We start from the raw sequence: 18,161 nt of genomic DNA, 5'->3' as shown, positions 1-18,161 counted from the left end.
GCACTTTACAGATGAGGCAGGAGGCCCGGGGGAGGTCGGGAGGGTCCCCATTGGAGCAGCGCTAGGGAGCTCTTCTGCGCGCCCGGACGCGCCCGGTCGCCTTCTAGGGTCTCAGGTGCGGGCTGCGGCGGAGCGCACACTGCGACGCACAACCCCACGCATGCACGCTGTCCGATTTCGACGGCCCTGGGGCGGACGTGCGCGAACTTTCCCAATGAAAGCGGCCGAGGACGTCGCTGGAGCGCGCCGGCTGCCTGGCAGGTGGCTCAGGAGCTGCGGAGAGCGCGAGGCCGCCGGCAGAGAACAAAGGCGGCCGAGGGGCGGTGGCCAAGGACCCCACGCGAGGAAATGGGCAGGGGCCCTCACAGCCCCCCGCGACACAGCCCACAGGGGCGGTGCCAGGACGCGGGAAAACCCGGGGGGAGGGCGTGGGTCCCTCGGGATTGAGGGGGAGGGCGGACGCCTGGAGGGAGGGTCCCTCGGGAGAGGGGGGTAGGAGGACAGGGACCCTTGGGAGAAGGGGGGGAGGAGGAGGAGAACCCCGCGGGGTAGTGGGGTAGCGGCGGCGGGGACACCTGGGGGGAGGGGGCGGAGGGTCCCGCGGGTGAAGGGAAGGGGGAGGGGCGGCGGGGACCCCTGGTGGGAGGGGGCGGAGGGTCTCTCGGGGGAGGGGAGGGGATTGGGGCGGAGGGGGCCCCTGGGGGGAGGGGCGGGGGAGGCGGAGGGTCCCTCAGGGGAGGGGGAGGGGCGGCCCCCCTGGAGGGAGGGTCCCCCCGGGAGGGGAGGGGAGGGGGCGGGGCGGCGGGGACCCCCGGGCGGGGCGGCGCGGGCGCGGTGGGAGGAGAGGGCTGACGTGTGGCGGGGCCGGGCCGGGCAGGGCCGGGGGCCGCGGGGAGGGGGCGGCTGCGAACGCGCCAAGTGGCGGCGGGCCGGGGCGGGGCTGGGGGCTGAGGGGACGGCGGGAGGTGGGGCCGCGGAGCGCGCCGGGCTGCGGCGGGCCGGGAGGTGGGGTGGCGGCGGCGGCCCGAGGATCGCGCGGGGCCGCGGAGCGCGGCGGGGCGGGAGCAGCTGAGGGCTGCGGTCGGCGGCGGCCGGGGGGCCGAGGGGAGCGGCGGCCGGGAGGCGGAGAGGGGCCGCGGGGAGCGGGCGGCGGAAGGGCGCGGCGCGCGGGGCGGAGGAGCGCGCGGGGCCGAGCGGCGCCGGCGCGGCGGGAACAGCCGAGGCCGGCGGACGGCGCCGAGCGGCCGGCGGGGCTGACGCGCGCGGGCCGCCGGCGGCCTCCTTCCGCCCCCTCAGCCGCGGCGCCCCGGCGGCGCGCTGGCGGCGGCCATGGCGGTGGCGGCGGCGCTGGCGGGCCGCGGGGCGCGCGGCGGCAGGGGCCGGCCCCCGGGCGGCGGGCGGGCGGAGGGGGCGGGGCCCGGGCGGCGGGCGGCCCGCGCGGCGGCGGCGGCGGCGGCAGCGGCGGCGGCGGCCGGGACGAGGCGGCGGCGGCGGCGGAGGCGGCGGCGCGGGGCGCTCGGGCTGATGGCGGCGGCGGCCGGCCCCGGGACGGCGCTGTCCCCGCGGCCGTGCGACAGCGACCCGGCCACCCCCGGAGCGCCGTCCCCGAAGGTGAGGAGCGGCACCCGGAGTGGCGGGGCGGGGACGGGACGGGGCCGCGGCGGCGGCGGGGCCGGGCCGCGGGGTTCCCGCCGGGACGAGCCGGAGGCCGCGGCCCCCCGAGGCCGCCGCCCCCCGAGGCCGCCCCCGCTCGGCCGCCGCGGCCGGGTCCCTGAGGCGGCGGGGGCGGCCTGGCCCCGCGGAGTGCGGGGCGGAGTGCGCGTCGCCGGGGTTCGGAGCGCGCCCGGCGGAAGCGGCTCTCGGGGCCGCGGCGTCCCGGCCGCGAGCGGGGAAACCGGCCCCGGAGGCTCCGGGGTGGCTCGGGTGGCTCTGGACTGTGTTGCCTCGCCGAGAACCCGGCAGACAGCTGGAGCACAAAATAGTCCGTGAACTTAGTTTAGTAACTAGACCAGCACGCAGGCGTTCTAATTTTTCCTGCGAAACTCTTTTTGTGATTTGAAATGTAGTCGGTGCCGTTTCCCGGAGCTAAGGGGACCGCGTGCTCAACCGGAGGCGACTGGAGAGCAGCCGGGCTGCGAGCTAAAGCGCGTGTGCGCCATCAGGGGTTTGGGGAGAAGGTGGGCCCCCGGAAGCGGCCGCTGGAGCAGGCTGCGGAGAGCCTCGGGGGGCGCGCACCTGCGGGGGGAGCGCACCTGCGGCCTTGGCATACCACCTGTGGCTCGGAGTGCGGCCGGTCCCTAACGCGCCGCTCCACCGCGCACCTGTGCGGGCAAGGGGCCGCCGACCCACGCTCCCTCGTGCTCGCAGTGCCTCTGCTTAGCACTGCTAATAGCACATGCAGAGCACTGCCTATGGAACTCTGGGTTCAGCTTTTTTTGAGGACTTTGAATTTTTAACTTTTTTTTTTTTGAGTGTTTCAGCTTTTTAACCAAGGGAAATACACTTAAATCGACGTAAAAGTTCTTAAAATGCTCAATCGCAGGTAAAACAAAACAAAACAAAAACTCTTGAATTTGGTTAAAGGGAGTTTTCCTGAAATACTGAATATGAAATGTCTCAATTGTGATCCTTACTGTTAAGTGTAAAATTTTGGAGAATACATTTATTCTGTCTGTTCTCCATCTCATACTTGGTTGCTTTTCTTCATAGGAATGTACAGAATTCTTTAATTGAACGATTATATTATACAGGAACTAAAAAGGACAGTATGCCATATATTGTACTATTTGGGAAAGGATCGGGGTAAATTCCTAAGTAGCTGGAGCCATTTGAGACTTTCCAATTATCATCACAGTTATATTAACTTTTGTAGGACACTTAATTATTTGCTAGGCCTTGCTCTAAGTGCTTCGCACGTATTTAACTCATTTAATCCTTGCATCAGCCACGCCATGCAGGCGGTACTATCATCTCAATTTTACAGGTAAGGAGAGGCTCACAGAACACAGCACTCAGCTAGTGAAGGAAAGTGCCCAGTAAGATCCCAGTCCAGCTTTGGTATACATGACCAATATAACTTATTACCTCTTTGTATTCTTCTACGGGAGTGCCTTCTTTTTAATATGTAGCAAGAAGACCATGGTATTTAACAAAACTGTATTCATCTTACAAAGCTACATGTCCTTGATTTTTTTAAAAAGTTATTTTTGTAAGCCTTATAGTCATTAAGCCTTAGGTAATATGTAAATAAATCCATTTTCTAACATCTGATGCCTCATTCGCGTTCTGAATGGAATGGTTCAACTTAAAGTCTTGATATTAATGTCTCATCACGGATAATGTTACCTAAAAATGCTTAGGCCTCCCCTCTTTTGATGGGGGTGTGTGTGTTGCTGTATAGATTGATGACTCTTATTAGGGAATATTTTTGCTAAATTTTTGCGGTGTAAGAAAAAAAATAGCAGGATTGGTAACCTGTTTTTAGTCTTTGTATGCCCTTTTTTCATGGAAATAGAAGTATATAAGAGCCCATTAGAATAGTCCTGTCAACCAACGAGCTATGAGTTGAGTTAAACACTAAATGATTCACATATTTTTTTCCTAGCTGAGGTAGGAGGGTTTGCTTTAATTTTAGAGTGTTGCAGCAATTTTATGTGTTTTTAAAGCACAGGATATTTTAACTGCAGTCGGTAAGAAAGCAAAAGTAGATTTAGATTTACAAGTCAATTAAAAATTTTCTTACTCGGATTGTATTGAAGATCACTTTTTTTTAAGTTTTCTTCTCAGGTCTTGCCATACCAAATTCTTGACCCCTGTTAATTATAATAGAAGGTTAACATTTGTATAATCAGTTGTCCTTGAAAAGCCTTTAAGTGGAGTCTTTTAGCAAGTCTGGGAAGATACATAATCGTTCTTTCCTTATTTTTTTATTGTTCTCTTTTTATTTTTTGAATTTTTTAAATGTATAGGATGATAATGAAGATAATTCAAATGATGGGACCCAACCATCCAAAAGGAGGCGAATGGGCTCAGGAGATAGCTCTAGGAGTTGTGAGACTTCAAGTCAAGATCTTGGGTACTGTCATTTCATTGCTTAATCGTAGTTTTTGTGGTATGTTTCTCTCCTCTGCGATACCTACCTCCTCCCTGGCCCCTGCACTGGCAAAGGCAGTTGTTAGAAATTGTAGTATACTTTTGTCATGTTTTTACATATGACGCAAACATTGCTTTTGCTACTCAGTGCAATTACGGCATGTATTTATTGTGATAAAATACACATATAAAATTCACCACTGTAGTGATGTTTGGGTGTGTCACTCAGCGGCACAGGTTAGTCCAGTGTCCTTCAGCTGCCACCTGCACCCTTCTCTAGTGCTTTACTACTGCGAGGAAACGTCCTAGCCATGAAGCAGTAACAGTTGCCACTTCCCTCTCTCCCCGGCCCCGGCAGCCGCCATTGCCCTCGCTGACGTTTTGGATTTGCCTGTTGTAGTGTATTTCGTGTAGATGAAATCATAACTGTATTTGTCTTTTTGTGTCTGGCTTCTTTCAGCGTAACTTCTTGAAAGTTCATCCATGTTGTAGCATGTGTTGGAATTTCCTTTCTCTTTAGGGCCGAACTGAGCTCCGTTGTGTGGCTAGACCACCTTTTGTCCTTTCATGTGTGACTGACACTAGGGTTGTTTCCCACTTTCAGCTGTTGTGAACAGAGCTGCGGTGGACGTTGGTGTACAAATATGTGTGCAGTCCCTGTTTTTAATTCCTTCGGATCTATCCCTTGGGGAGGAGCAGCTGGATCGCTGCTGTTCTGCCAGCAGTGCAGTTTCCTTCCCCATTGGTTCTGTCCCAGTTCTTCTGATAATACCACTCTAAGAGATGTGAGCGACATCTCACTGTTGTTTCTAGTTGAATTTCCAGAATGACTAGTGGTGTTGACCGTCTTGTCAGTGATTATTTGTGAATCTTTGGGGGAAATGTCTCTTCAGGTGTTTCCGCCATTTTTACACTGGGTTGTTTTGTTGTTGAGTAGTAGGAGTTTTTTTATGCATTCTGGATATTAATCCCTTATCAGATACAAGATTTGCAGTTCTTTCTATTCTGTGGGTTGCCTTTTTCACTCTGTCGAAAGAGTCCTTTGCTGCACAAAATTTTTAATTTTGCTGAAGTTTTAATTACCTATTTTTCTTCTGTTGCTCATGCTTTTGGTGTCATGTCTAAAACCTGTTGCCAAATCTGAGATCAGGAAGAGTTACTCCTTTGTTTTCCAAGAGTTTTCTGGTTTGGTTCTTGTATTGAGGTTGTTAATCTATTATTGAATGTGATAGGAGGTAAGGGTCCAATTTCATACTTTTGCATTTGGATATGTAATTTCCCAGCACTATTTTTTTTTTTTAGATTTTATTTATTTATTGACAGTGAGAGAGGGAACATGGAAGGGGAGTGTGAGAGGGAGAAGCAGGCTTCCCGCCAAGCAGGGAGCCCAATGCGGGGCTCGATCCCAGGACCCTGGGATCATGACCTGAGCCGAAGGCAGACGCTTAACGGCTGAGCCACCCAGGCGCCCCTCCTAGCACTATTTTTGAGAAAACTCTACTTTTTGGTTGTTACTTTTAATTGGATGCATAAAATAGTGTCCCATTCTTGCCTCTATTGTGCACTGATGAGATTTAGGGGTTGAGTTGGCGGGGTCCAGAGATCTGTCATTGGCTCTTCAGGATTGGGATTGGTCCGTGGTACACTGACACCATCAGACCAGGTCTGTTCTCTGCTTCTGGCCTTGTGGAGTCTATGAGAAAAAACAATTATGGTTTATAGTTCAGCTCTTTGAGAAACAAGGTTTTGGAGTTCTGCTTTCTTGGCTGTTTGATTCACTGAACAGCAGGTGGAAAATGAGTTGGCGACTTTGTACCTTGGGAGAATGAAACAGGGGTATGGGCGTGAAGCCCAAGAGAGGGAATTCAGAAAAAATATCACCACCGTTTTGGCCTCGTAGATCTCTTACGCTACAAAATTCCTTTACTGCTGACACTTGTGAGTCGTGGCTCTTCGGGGTGTGTGGAAGTGCTCCAGTGCTTTGTTTGGTGTCGCACATGCTCGCTTTTCTTTCCCTCTGCCTGTTTTGTGATGTTCTTGGACGCACAAGACCGTGGGAACTTGTATGTATGGCAGAGTCCGACGACTGAATGAGAATTTAAATAATTAAAGTAGTTCTCCAAAATTCCTAAAAATAAAACTCCTCAAAAATAAATCCTTAAAATAAAAATGACTAAAACTTAACAAAAGCCACATTTAAGGCATAATATATATTTCTGTGCTTAGCTTTAGCTACTATCCAGCAGAAAATTTGATAGAGTACAAATGGCCACCTGATGAAACAGGAGAATACTATATGCTTCAAGAACAAGTCAGTGAATATTTGGGTGTGACCTCCTTTAAACGGAAATATCCAGGTATTAAGTCTTAGTTTATGTAAAAGATTAAGTCTAACTTGTAACTAATAGTAATTCTTTTTGATAGGTTATCAACTTCTGAATATTTGAGTATGGATTGTTTGTAATATACTGTATATTCTGCTGGCTGATGTTCCTTTCTGCTGTCACCCAACGTTTCTCTCCACTCTCAGTTTGCTCTTATGCTTTATAAATGGACTTAAGAGCAAAATGTGGAAGGTGAATTTCCTGGGGGAAGTCTTAGAAAAAGTCATGTTATGGCCGAAAGCAGCAGGAGTTTGATTCTTTCCTACTGCTCCCTGGCCTGAGTGAGGGAGGCAGTACGTGGGGCTGCGTCTGCATTTGAGAAAAGCTGTCTGTGCAACTAGTTACTATTCTTGCTTTGGGTTATTCTATTTTCAACTTTAATTTAGCTTTTATTCCTTGAATTTGTACGATAGCGTGGTCTCTTTAGTAATCTTTGGAATATATAACACGCAGTACTTTTTCAAGTCCATGAAGAATTTAACTTTTTAAAAAATCTTAAAAAGGTTTTTAAGTTTTTAAAAGCTTTACAAATGCATAATGTTACAAATGTAAAAGACTATTTTTAATAGTCTTTTGTTCTTTTTTTTTGGAGATTTAGAGCGACGAGATTTGTCCCATAAGGAGAAACTCTACCTGCGGGAGCTGAATGTCATCACTGAGACGCAGTGTACTCTAGGTAACGGAGGCTTTGAACGTGGATTCGGAAAGCTAGATGTTTATGAGGTGATATTGGATGGGTATTTGTCGTCTTTCCTGAAGTATTTTACAATATTAATGAGCTAGATTGAATTATTTAAGTGTTAAATTGTTTTTGGTTTTTGTTAAAATACAGAGAAGAATGACATTTTATAACAGTATCATTTCACAGAAGTGTCCGTGTGTCTGTGTGTGTGTGTGTGTGTGTGTGTGGCATGCAAGATTTGTATAGTAGTTATTAAAAGTACTGGTCTTTGTCTCGTATAGGGCACATTTTGCTGTTTTTAGTTCTGTATGATTATCTCCATGCTTTGTTTCCAGTTTTTCTTTCATAAACGTTTTAATGTGCCATGGCTACTTTTTAACATAAAACCATGGGTGTTCATCACAGCAGTTGGTATGATCTGATGCTCTGAGTTTGAAAATTGCCTGTGTGACTTGTATGTGTGTGCTGATGCCTCTCTGGGAATTTGAATGGACTCTGTAATATTTCTCGTGTATTGAATTTGAAGACTAAGTACTGCAATATATTGAAAAACTCTTGTTTTCTTCTAATATCTTTTCTTAGTTAAGGATATTAGATTAAGGATAATCCTTAGTCCTCAATTGCGTATAGTTAGTATGCATCATTATTTAGCCACTGTTTTAGTAAAGGGATATATGTTTATAGTACATTGAATCTTAAAGTGGTTGAAAAATTGATTTATTTTCTTTTGCAACTTTGATGAGCTTTTTTAAAAAAATTGTTTGACGTTATATTATGAATATTTTTTTAATTTTCGAATATATCACAGTATTTTCCCTTGACTACTGGAAAACTTTAAATGTAGGGTGAAGGAAAAGCAAATTTTGAAAAGTAGTTTTGTTCAGTTAGCCTTAAAAGAGCTTTTTTTACTTTTTTTTTGGTCTAAAATAGGTTTAACAGCATTGCGCAGTGATGAAGTGATTGATTTAATGATAAAAGAATATCCAGCCAAACATGCTGAATATTCTGTTATTTTACAAGAAAAAGAACGTCAGCGAATTACAGATCATTATAAAGAGTATTCTGTAAGTATTGAGGTGCCTGCCATCTCTTATTTGGTTTGGGGAGAATGACATTTTGTAAAGTTATATTTGACTTCCAAATGTAATATTTTTATTTCAGCAAATGCAACAACAGAATACTCAGAAAGTTGAAGCCAGCAAAGTGCCTGAGTACATTAAGAAAGCTGCCAAAAAAGCAGCTGAATTTAACAGCAACTTAAACCGGGAACGTATGGAAGAAAGAAGAGCTTATTTCGACTTGCAGACGCACGTAGGGCTGCTTAACTTTCTTAGTTCCTGAACCTCACTTAGTGCTGTGATGGTAGAGTGCTCAGGACCTCCTTTATTTAACCGTTGTTTTTTCATACTGGCAATGTGTCCTTTTCTGCCCCAGAACTTGAGATATAATTTTTAATGATATGCCAGTAATACTCCGCTCACTTGTGTGTGTGTGTGTGTGTGTGTGTGTGTGTGTGTGAGTGAGGTGTCTTTTGCTCTGTGGTTGACATTCTACTACTTGTCCCAAGGGTTGTTTTAAGAAATTTCCATCTTAATTTACGTAATACTCATGGTTGCCATGTGAGGTTGAAGCTAGTATTCTCATTTCTTAGATGAGGACGTTTGTATGCGTTGCCCAGGTCCCCTTGCTCATCAGTGGTGGGCAGAAGCACACCACGTTTCCCTCAGCAGTGATGGCCGTGGTGAAGAGCCAGACACAATTCCCCTGTACAGCTAGAAACACTCTCCTGTCTCCTTGGGTTCTAGTTCCTAATGTCTCCTGTGTTTTTAGCCTTTTGGGGTGAGGAGCACAGTGGAGAACACAAGGGATTGTGTTTTGTATTTCTCTGCATGTTAACCCAGGTTATCCAGGTGCCTCAAGGGAAGTACAAAGTGTTACCGACAGAGCGAACCAAGGTCAGTTCTTACCCAGTGGCCCTCATCCCCGGACAGTTCCAGGAATATTACAAAAGGTATTCATTGGTTTTATGACCCTTCCTACTGGGTATTGCTGAGGGACTTGAAAGTCTTGTGTACTTGCCTCCAAAAAGTTGGGCGTGCGTCCATATTCTCTGACCTCTGTGGCTCTGCCGTGAAGAACACAGTTGAGGCGGCGCTTGGACAGCTGCTGACAAAGCCCAGGCTGCCCGTCTCCCCGCCCACCTACTCATGTTTCTGTGGGCAAGTGCCAGAGGTTCTCAAGCACCTCAGGTCTCACACTGTTCCTTTGTCACTTGAAAGTTTGTTGGGAATGCAGACTCCTGGGCACAACCCCAGACCTGCTGATTTCTTGTCTGTGTTTCCACAGACCTCTGCTGGGAAGCACTGGCTTCGTCTGCAGAGAGTATGAAGGAAGGAGCAGAGTGGCTGCTTGGGTGGGTGTGGCCACCTGCTTGTTCAGCCACATCACTGGCCTGGCTGCTGCTTCCACACAGTGTAGCAAGATGTTGCTCATCTCTTATCCCCAACCGGGATGTCACTGAAAACCAGGCGAACAGGGTCATTTTGTTTGAAAATCTCAACTTTTACTTCAGCTTTAAATCTTATGTTCTTGAGGAAAGAGATTATTCTTTAAAGAATAGTATTTAAAATAGACTATAGGATCGGGGCGCCTGGGTAGCGCAGTCGTTAAGCATCTGCCTTCGGCTCAGGGCGTGATCCCGGCGTTCTGGGATCGAGTCCCACATCGGGCTCCTCCGCTGGGAGCCTGCTTCTTCCTCTCCCACTCCCCCTGCTTGTGTTCCCTCTCTCGCTGGCTGTCTCTCTCTGTCACATAAATAAATAAAATCTCTAAAAAAAAAAAATAGACTATAGGATCATACTATTTGAAAGCCAAATTTAAATCATGGATTAGCAGATTTTAATTCACTTTTGGGTCAGCAGATTATTAAAAGTGATATGCAGGGTACCAGTCCCTTTGCTTTTTGCTATGTTAGTTGAGGGAGCTGCTGATCTGGTGCCTACTCCTAAACGCAGGTGTCAGGGTGTGGACCGGGTGTGATGTGGGGGGGGCCGGCTGGTGGGTGGGAATGGCACGAACATGGCGTGGGTGCCATCTGACTCAGGATGAGGGCCTGCTGATCTCTAGTGTCAGACACAATAGGTGATTAATTTGGTTTCTTAGATAATGTCATGGACCACGCACTGCCGTGCATCACGAGCGTCGATTGATGTAACCCTCACGTCCGTCTGTGAGGTGGATGCATCGTTGTCCTCGTTGCACATGCGAAGCAGCGACAGACCCACAAGCAGTGAGAACTTAGGGAGTGGGGGTGGGGTGCTCAGGCAGCTTAGGCTTTGTGCACGGTCCTTAACTGCCACAGTTCCACTGTAGTCTGCTGACTTTTTTTTTCCCTCCTCTTTTTGGGTTGAGGATGAAGGAGAGAGACATTATCTTTTGACAATAAGAATCAAGTGCATATATTACACTCTTAGCCTGTTGTAAAAAAATGTTTAAGCTTTTTATTTATTACCTTTCTTTACTTGATAGAAAATGAAAAGTTATTTGTTCCATCTGTAATCGTTTTCCAAAAGTATTTGGGGTTAATTGAGAAGATGAAGGCTATCTTTGAAGCTCATGGATTAGATCATTCATATGAATCATAAAAGATAACTGACAGTCATCTGTCTGAACCTCAGGTACTCACCGGATGAGCTGCGGTATCTGCCGTTGAACACCGCGCTTTATGAGCCCCCTCTGGATCCTGAGCTCCCGGCCCTAGACAGCGACGGCGATTCGGATGATGCCGAGGACGGTCGAGGCGAGGAGAGGCGGAAACACAAAGGCACTTCGGTAGGAGCATTGATCTTTACGAGGTGGTGTCTCCTGCCCCTTGAGTTTTTGCTAGTTGCTTTCCCAGATGTTGAATTGAACTTGTGTCACCACCCTCTTTTTGAACAAGGACAGTTGCATATAATTTCCTGAATGTGTTCATCAAGAAAATTTATTGTGTGCGTTGGTATAGATGGGCTGTGCATGGCCTTTGGTAAGTTTTATTTTTAAAGTTGCCTTTAAAGTTATCACAGGCACGTTAGGAAAGGGCACCGGATATGAGTTTACAATCCTGTATTGAAATGTCTTGGTTTTGGGAGCACGTTAACTTGTGTTCCTATTGTTTAACTTTTTTTTTTTTTTTTAATATTTTACTTATTTATTTGAGAGAGAGACAGATATAGTGATAGAGAGCACAAGCAGGGAGGAGAGGGAGAAGCAGGCTCCCTGCTGAGCAGGGATTCCCCACTTGGGGCTCGATCCCAGGACCTTGGGATATGAGCCGAAGGCACTTGACCGACTGAGCCACCCAGGCACCCCGTCCTGTTGCTTGATCAATAGTTCAGATTTCCTATAGGAGAATGTGAAGGTGACTGGTACGTTGTGCTCTTCGGGAAGTTTTCTTGTATGACTTTTTTTTTCCCCCAAGCAAAATGCAATTGCATGACTGGGAATGTCTGGTGTGCGTGGTGGAGGTGAAGGAGAACAAAAATCACAGTGCCAGAGGATTTTGATTTGATGTAGCACATTTTTAAACCTCATTGTGGCCAGCCTGAAGCCGAGAATGTGCTACTATTAAATGGGCAGTACATTTTTTTGTCACCAACAACTTCTAAAACATTTAATGATACACATTACATAAAATAAGATGCTATTCCAGTAATTAAAGTGATGGTACCATTTTTCTCCTGTCTTATTGGTAAAAGGGGAGCTGTGGTGTGAGCAGGCTATGTTGAAGCTGACTTTCCCTCACTCTGCCTAGAGGAGTATAAATTAATCCAGCATTTCAGGAGAGCATTTAACAGTTTATACCAAGATTTTTAACTTCCACAGAATTTGACCTAGTAAATATACTAACAGAATTTACCTGAAGGACAAAATTTAATTAGGAAAAAAAATGGTCGTTGGAGTGTTAACAGTATTTGTTATAATGGAAATTAGGAATAAGTTCAATGTCCACAGTAGGTGATACATTACATTTACATGACAGAAATTAAGTTCAAAGAATATTTAATGATGTGTTAAAATGCACATAATACTTAAAACAATTGAAAAACACGAGCATACACAGTGTAATCCACGTGTGTGTTTTAAAGATCACGTTTAAAGATTTATTTATTTTAGAGGAGTGGGGGCGGGCAGAGGGGGAGGGAGAGAGAAAGTCTTAAATAGACTCCGCACTGAGTGTGGAGCCTGACGTGGGGCTCGATCTCACAACCCTGAGATCATGACCTCAGCTGAAACCAGGAGCCGGTCGCTTAACAGACTGAGCCCCCCAGGTGCCCCACTAGTTTTGTGTCCTAAAACAATGAGGAGAAGTGTAGATGGGGTGTGTGTATGCGTGTGTGAATGTGTTATGCAGACGCACACCTGGAAAACATTACAAGGAGACACGTTCATGTGCCCAGCAGTCTCAGAATGTTTATCAGGATAGTTACGGATAGCCTACTTTTTTCACTTATAATTTTCATAATTTATATGAACATAGCATTTTTATTTTAGTTAGAAAAGTTTAAATTAACAAATGAAGAATTAAATGATCAGATATTGAACTCCTAAACTTTGAACATATAAAATATGTCAGATACTGTCTGTCGTAGAGCCTCAGTGATATTGGTGCTTGCATGGAATACAGGTGAGTGCTTGAAGAACTTTAATGACATTTGTTACTCAGTAAAAATACCCACCCTTATTTAAGAGTTTATTTTTTAAGCCGTTTTTTGTCTGAAACAAACAATGCCCGCCGGTGACACAGCACAGTGCTGTCGAACACCGGAGCAGCCAGTTCTGTCCATGTTACGTCAGAAAACGGTGGATGAAGGTACTAGCTGGTGCAAATGAAATTAGTTCTGTGTTATCATGTATTTATAAGACCGGTAGGTGATTTTTAACATGACTTCTTTTAGTCTGCACTGGAAAAAGTTTTCTTATATTTACCATTGTCTTTTTATTTTTACACTGATGGAACTTCAAAACTTCTTATAGATCCCACTCAAGTCTGTGTGAATTCCAAGGAATCTTTGTGCTTTTGACCTCCAGGACAGCTCCTCCGGCAACGTGTCTGAAGGGGAAGGCCTTCCCGACAGCCAGGAGGAGCCTTTCCAGGGAAGACAGAGATCCAAGGACAAAGCTGCTACTCCAAGAAAAGATGCTTCCAAACGTTCTGTACTGTCCAAGTCAGTCCCTGGGTACAAGGTAGAAGAAAAAAGCCCCTGACTCCGCTTCCTTCCTGACCAGCCTCTCTCCCCGAGATAGTCTAACTTGACTTTCAGAGTCGCGGAGCTCTGCCTGCTGCACTTCACTAGCTGTTCTTCTGTGGTGTGTGCCCTCTGTCGGCTTCCTTCTTTTTTGCTTTATTTCCCTGGTGGCTTTTCTGTCACTTTTGCCTATGGTTCAGCTTCTGTTTTCTGTATATGTACAACTTATAAGAAAATCTTTTGTCTTTTAAACAATAACCAGGCAAGTATGGGTTTTTAAAAAATTATTTATTTCATAGGCAGAACTTCATACTTTGTTTCCTTGGAGTAAAGATCCTAATCATCTGACATTTAAAATATCCTCGTATTTAGTATAGCTGAACATGCTAAGCTGTAAGGGATGGGTGGATAGACTCTTAGAGTAAGCTGCCTTTCCTGGAGAAAGATCTGGGTTTAATCTAAAGATTATTTGATCCATTGGCCAAATTCAGCTAACTCTGCGATAGAAAATAGTAAAACCTGTTATTTACATTGTGGTGAATTTTTAGCCTGACCTTGGCAGATAGCCTCTATAACTCCATGACCAGGATTTAAGCATTATTTAGTGGTGCAATCTGGCATATATATTTATATGTACTTGTGAACTTCTGGTCTGGCTCTTCTCAGAGTAAGGTAGTATGCTATCAGCAATAGTATTGTTACCGTCTTCCCCCTCAGAGAGCTAGGTGAGAGGTGAGTAGCCTTATCCCTGCATGGGGGTTTAGGAATGTCCTGCAAGGGGTGAAATCAGCCGCACGGTTTTACGTTCTGGACGGTAATAGTAAAATAGACCATTCGTATGGTCTGGAATGTATCAGAATATGCCTTTTATTGTGGTTATGAAGGTGTTTTGAAGGAACGTTTTAGAGTAAGGCGATCGGGTAGTTCTGCTGAGTGGAATTGTTAAAGCATCTTGTCGTGTGTCAGGATTGGGGTCGCGGTGGACGATCTAGAAGAACAGGTGCGCGCGCGGGCCGCCAGCCAACTTCCCTTCCCCCAGCCGGGCCCTTCTCGCAGTCCGCTTACCTTTCTTCTCCTGAAGTAAACAAAGCAATTTAACAAATTAGTGTATTTAATCCGTGTTTAATTTGAAAATGCCTTTACATAATCAACTTAGAAATGCGTGTTTTTCAGTCTATGGCAAGCAAATTTTAAGCTTCATTTGGCAAGGGTTGGCTTCCAAGGATGGCTTCAGTAGGCTGCAGCTGTGTGATTTTTATACTTGTTTTTACATATATAGCTTACCTAATTTTTTAAACATAAAATGTAAATTAATGCTTAATAATTGGAAGCAAATGAACTCCAAAGATTAAATCTTGGAAAGTGAGCCCGGTGTGTGTGCTGCAGAGCGTGCTGCTGGTCTTCAGTTGGAGTGGCAGCTCGAAGCACACTGTTGGCATCAAGGAGACCTTTCACAGTACGCCTGGATTCATCATGGGTTCAGAGGAGAGAATGGTGAAGTCGATGTTTTAATAGAGGCCGAAAATGAAGAATTATTCCGCAGTATCATTGATTTAATCTAGAAATCCTATAGATTAACCTAAATTGATATTACTCAAGGGAGTGTAATATGCAAAATACACATTTTATAATTTCTGTGAACATTTTTAGTAGCTAAAAATGTTTCAGGTATTTCAAAGTTTGGAACAACCAGTATCTAGACTTCATACATTAATGTGAACATGTTTATTAAAATTAACCTCTCTATGAAAAATATTAATAAGCCAAGATGTGCCTAAATATTAGGGTACTTCAAGCTGAAGGTCATATATATAAATATGTTGGAGTTAAGAAAAATGATGATGTATCTGATGTCTTGCTTAATAAGATTCACTAGTGCTTGCCCTTAAATTGTAGGACAGTATTGTTTAGGTTACATTAACCTGCAATTAAAACATAATTGTTAGGATTCAGGCCTATCTGACAAGTTTATAATTAAAATCTATATTATATTAGTGCTACCGTGAAAGTCTCACTTATCTTTGGTTATTTCTCAAGCAGGAAAGTCAGTGTGTTGTGAGCCTTTTATTTGAGATGCTGAGAACCATTAGGATGAGTATTTTACTTTTCTTGTCAATAGTGAAACTTTGATGTTGTTGCAGTTACTAGAAGTAGAACTGACTGTCAGACATAGGGTTCTCTTCCGTCAGTCTTCGAGGGAGTTCTGCACACTGTTCCCTTCCTCCGTCAGAGGGGTCTCCTTCAGAGACTAGCTTCCCAACTCGTGGTCCTGGGTGTGAGCAGGTGGCTTCTCAGCTCAGAGTGCTTGAGCGAACAAGAATTGCCATAGGAAATGCTCCAAAGCTCTGTCTCTCTTTCTTTCTCTCTCCCTTCTCCACCCCTGTCACTCCCTCTTTTCATCAAGATGAAGACTGTTGGGTAAGAAAAATTTTAAGTGGTTTAACAAAATATTATGATTTTTAAGCTTAGAAGTAAACCTAGAATTTTCTTGGTGTCCCTTTTTTATCATAGGTGTTTAATGTATATTTTAATGGCTGTAGAACTTGAATTGCTCTAGAATGTGAATGACTAGCCTTGTGTTTGATTCCTTTTTGACTTTTGTAAAGGATCTCCTATGAGGAGTTCTTTTAGGATTTAAAACTGTGTAGTTACTTCCCTGACTTCAGTGAAAGATATCCGAATACCTGGTATACCAGTATCTAACTTCAACTACAAGTATTAAACAAGTATATCTTTTCCATTCAGTGCAGGTGCCATAACCACAAGAGAGTTCTTATTTTGGTGTATTGAGAGGTAGTTTTCTGCTGTATAGTATGGCAGTTACAGATGTGGTCATCACCGGATCAGAACTTGGATCGTAGAAGTGCACTTCTAGCTGTCTTGTGTTCAGGTGTAGGAAACACAGTGAGAACGTCCTGCATAGAATGTAGCAGCAACAACGGAGGGTAACTGCGCTGCAAGACCACACGGTGTGAGCACGTGACACTATCCTTTTGTTGGGGGAGCAGGGTATACAGACACACATACAGGAGATGTAGAATAGTTCACGGTAAAGTTTTACATGTATGTTTTAACTTCCATGATATTTATTATTTTGTAGAGACATTTGTGATTGTGTAGTTATTGTTTTTATTATATTTATGTATAAGGTTGACTTTTTTTTAAATAAATAAGCCAAAAATTATTTTTGAATGCCTCTGTCATCTTTTGCAAAGAAAGATAATTTAAAACATAAAAAACTTAAAGAATTAACGAATTGTTAAGGCTTAACAGGTTTTGAAGGTGGCAGTGAGACATTTCAAAGCTGGATTGCTGTATACAAAGTTGGAGTTTCCTTTAGACTCCTCTTTGGTTTAGTAACTTAGGAGAGGGAAATAGAAGATGTATTTGGCTGGGTTGGAATAAAACAGAAATACCCCAGTCCTGTTGAAGAGAATCTCCCCGCTGGTCGTGTATACACATATGACCCTGGCCCATCTCCTACTTGGCCCATGCTTGCTCTTCTTTTTCCGCCACCATTATGTACGTATTCAGGTAGCATGAATGAACATCATCTTATGGTCAAAGCTGTGACGTTTGTATGTTCTCCCTCCCCTAATAATTGTAGGTGCTGTGAATCTTTTCTTCTTTGTCCTTTTCCGTGTGTTGCTAAGTGTTTTTTAAAGCCCAGATACTTTCATTGAATTGAGCAAAGCTTTAATCCAAAAAATGAATGGTACTCGAGAATATGAGGGTGTCTGTAATTTTTTAAGTGATTTTTTTTTTCTTTTGCTTGTCTGAAAACTTATTTTCCTCTTTTATGTTTTGTATCTCATATGGAATGCTTTTCCCTTAAGCACAGGCTCTTTTATTATTAGATATGCAAAGGGAATAATCATAGCTTGGTTTCCAGAAACATTTATGCACATGACAATGTATGGATGAGACATCTTTCAATTAAAAATGTTAAAACATTGATTCTTGTAACTTAGATTTTATAGATCTATTTTTACAACTTTGGGAAAATAATCAGTTTTTAAACAAAACCAGTATATAAGCTGCTTAACACAGAGCCTTCTGTTTCTCAGTAAGCCTGACTATACATGTAATAGTCATTCGGTTCCTGGATTTTCTCTTCCAGTTAATAGTTCAACTTGACATTGTAGTTTCTTCCCTTCCAGTTTATTATACAGATCTTACTGTGCACATAGGGAGTGTAGAATGCTACATTTAATCCTAACAGGAGATCACGCTGTTGACAGAAGTTTTAAACGAAATCGAAGGCTTTAGTCAGTAGGCCATTGTATGTTGAAAGCAGGCTGTCTGGTTAGGTCTTTCAAAAAGGTCCTCACTAGCAAGTTACCAAAAGTAGATAGGCAGTAACAATTCCTTATGAACCCATAGTAAGTTCTTCTGGCATGAATTTATAGCCCTCTTCTACCCTTCCAGCCAAAGGTCATTCCAAATGCTCTATGTGGAATTTGTCTGAAGGGTAAGGAGTCCAACAAGAAAGGGAAGGCTGAATCACTTATACACTGCTCCCAGTGTGATAATAGTGGTAAGTACTGACATGTCTTCTTAACATTTTAACCACCCTATTTGTTGCTTCGAAAACCAGGATTTTTAGTTGTTAGACCTGAGTCAAAGAATCATCAAATTTATAGGGTAACTTGTGAGGCATAGAAAAGCCGCCCATGTATTTTCCTCTACTTCTTGTATTTTCATTTCTTTGGTGATTAAACATTGTAGCCATTCTCGAGAACTCGAAGCAAACTAGCATTTTATTATGCCATATTA

General features: G+C 44.8%; 1 protein-coding gene across 2 annotated transcripts in view; it reads left to right on the top strand.

Moving 5' to 3' along the window:
* The first annotated feature begins 1,314 nt into the window (after positions 1-1,314).
* Positions 1,315-18,161, top strand: part of PHF10 (PHD finger protein 10) — an 18,298-nt gene continuing 1,451 nt past the window's right edge. The window contains exons 1-10 of one of the 2 annotated variants that reach the window (XM_045770580.2): positions 1,315-1,611; positions 3,969-4,075; positions 6,319-6,449; positions 7,069-7,152; positions 8,089-8,222; positions 8,320-8,469; positions 9,060-9,169; positions 10,836-10,989; positions 13,228-13,383; positions 17,814-17,922. In XM_045770580.2, the coding sequence (XP_045626536.2) occupies positions 1,330-1,611; positions 3,969-4,075; positions 6,319-6,449; positions 7,069-7,152; positions 8,089-8,222; positions 8,320-8,469; positions 9,060-9,169; positions 10,836-10,989; positions 13,228-13,383; positions 17,814-17,922 (1,417 nt within the window). In that variant the 5' untranslated portion in view covers positions 1,315-1,329. The remainder of the gene's footprint in view (positions 1,612-3,968; positions 4,076-6,318; positions 6,450-7,068; positions 7,153-8,088; positions 8,223-8,319; positions 8,470-9,059; positions 9,170-10,835; positions 10,990-13,227; positions 13,384-17,813; positions 17,923-18,161) is intronic. The other variant, XM_045770581.2, reaches the window with a different exon arrangement.

Source organism: Ursus americanus, chromosome 11, assembly GCF_024610735.1.
Source record: "Ursus americanus isolate L20-20 chromosome 11, mUrsAme1.1.p, whole genome shotgun sequence".
In the NCBI taxonomy this organism is placed as follows: Eukaryota; Metazoa; Chordata; class Mammalia; order Carnivora; family Ursidae; genus Ursus; species Ursus americanus.
This window is presented reverse-complemented; position numbering and strand designations above follow the sequence as displayed.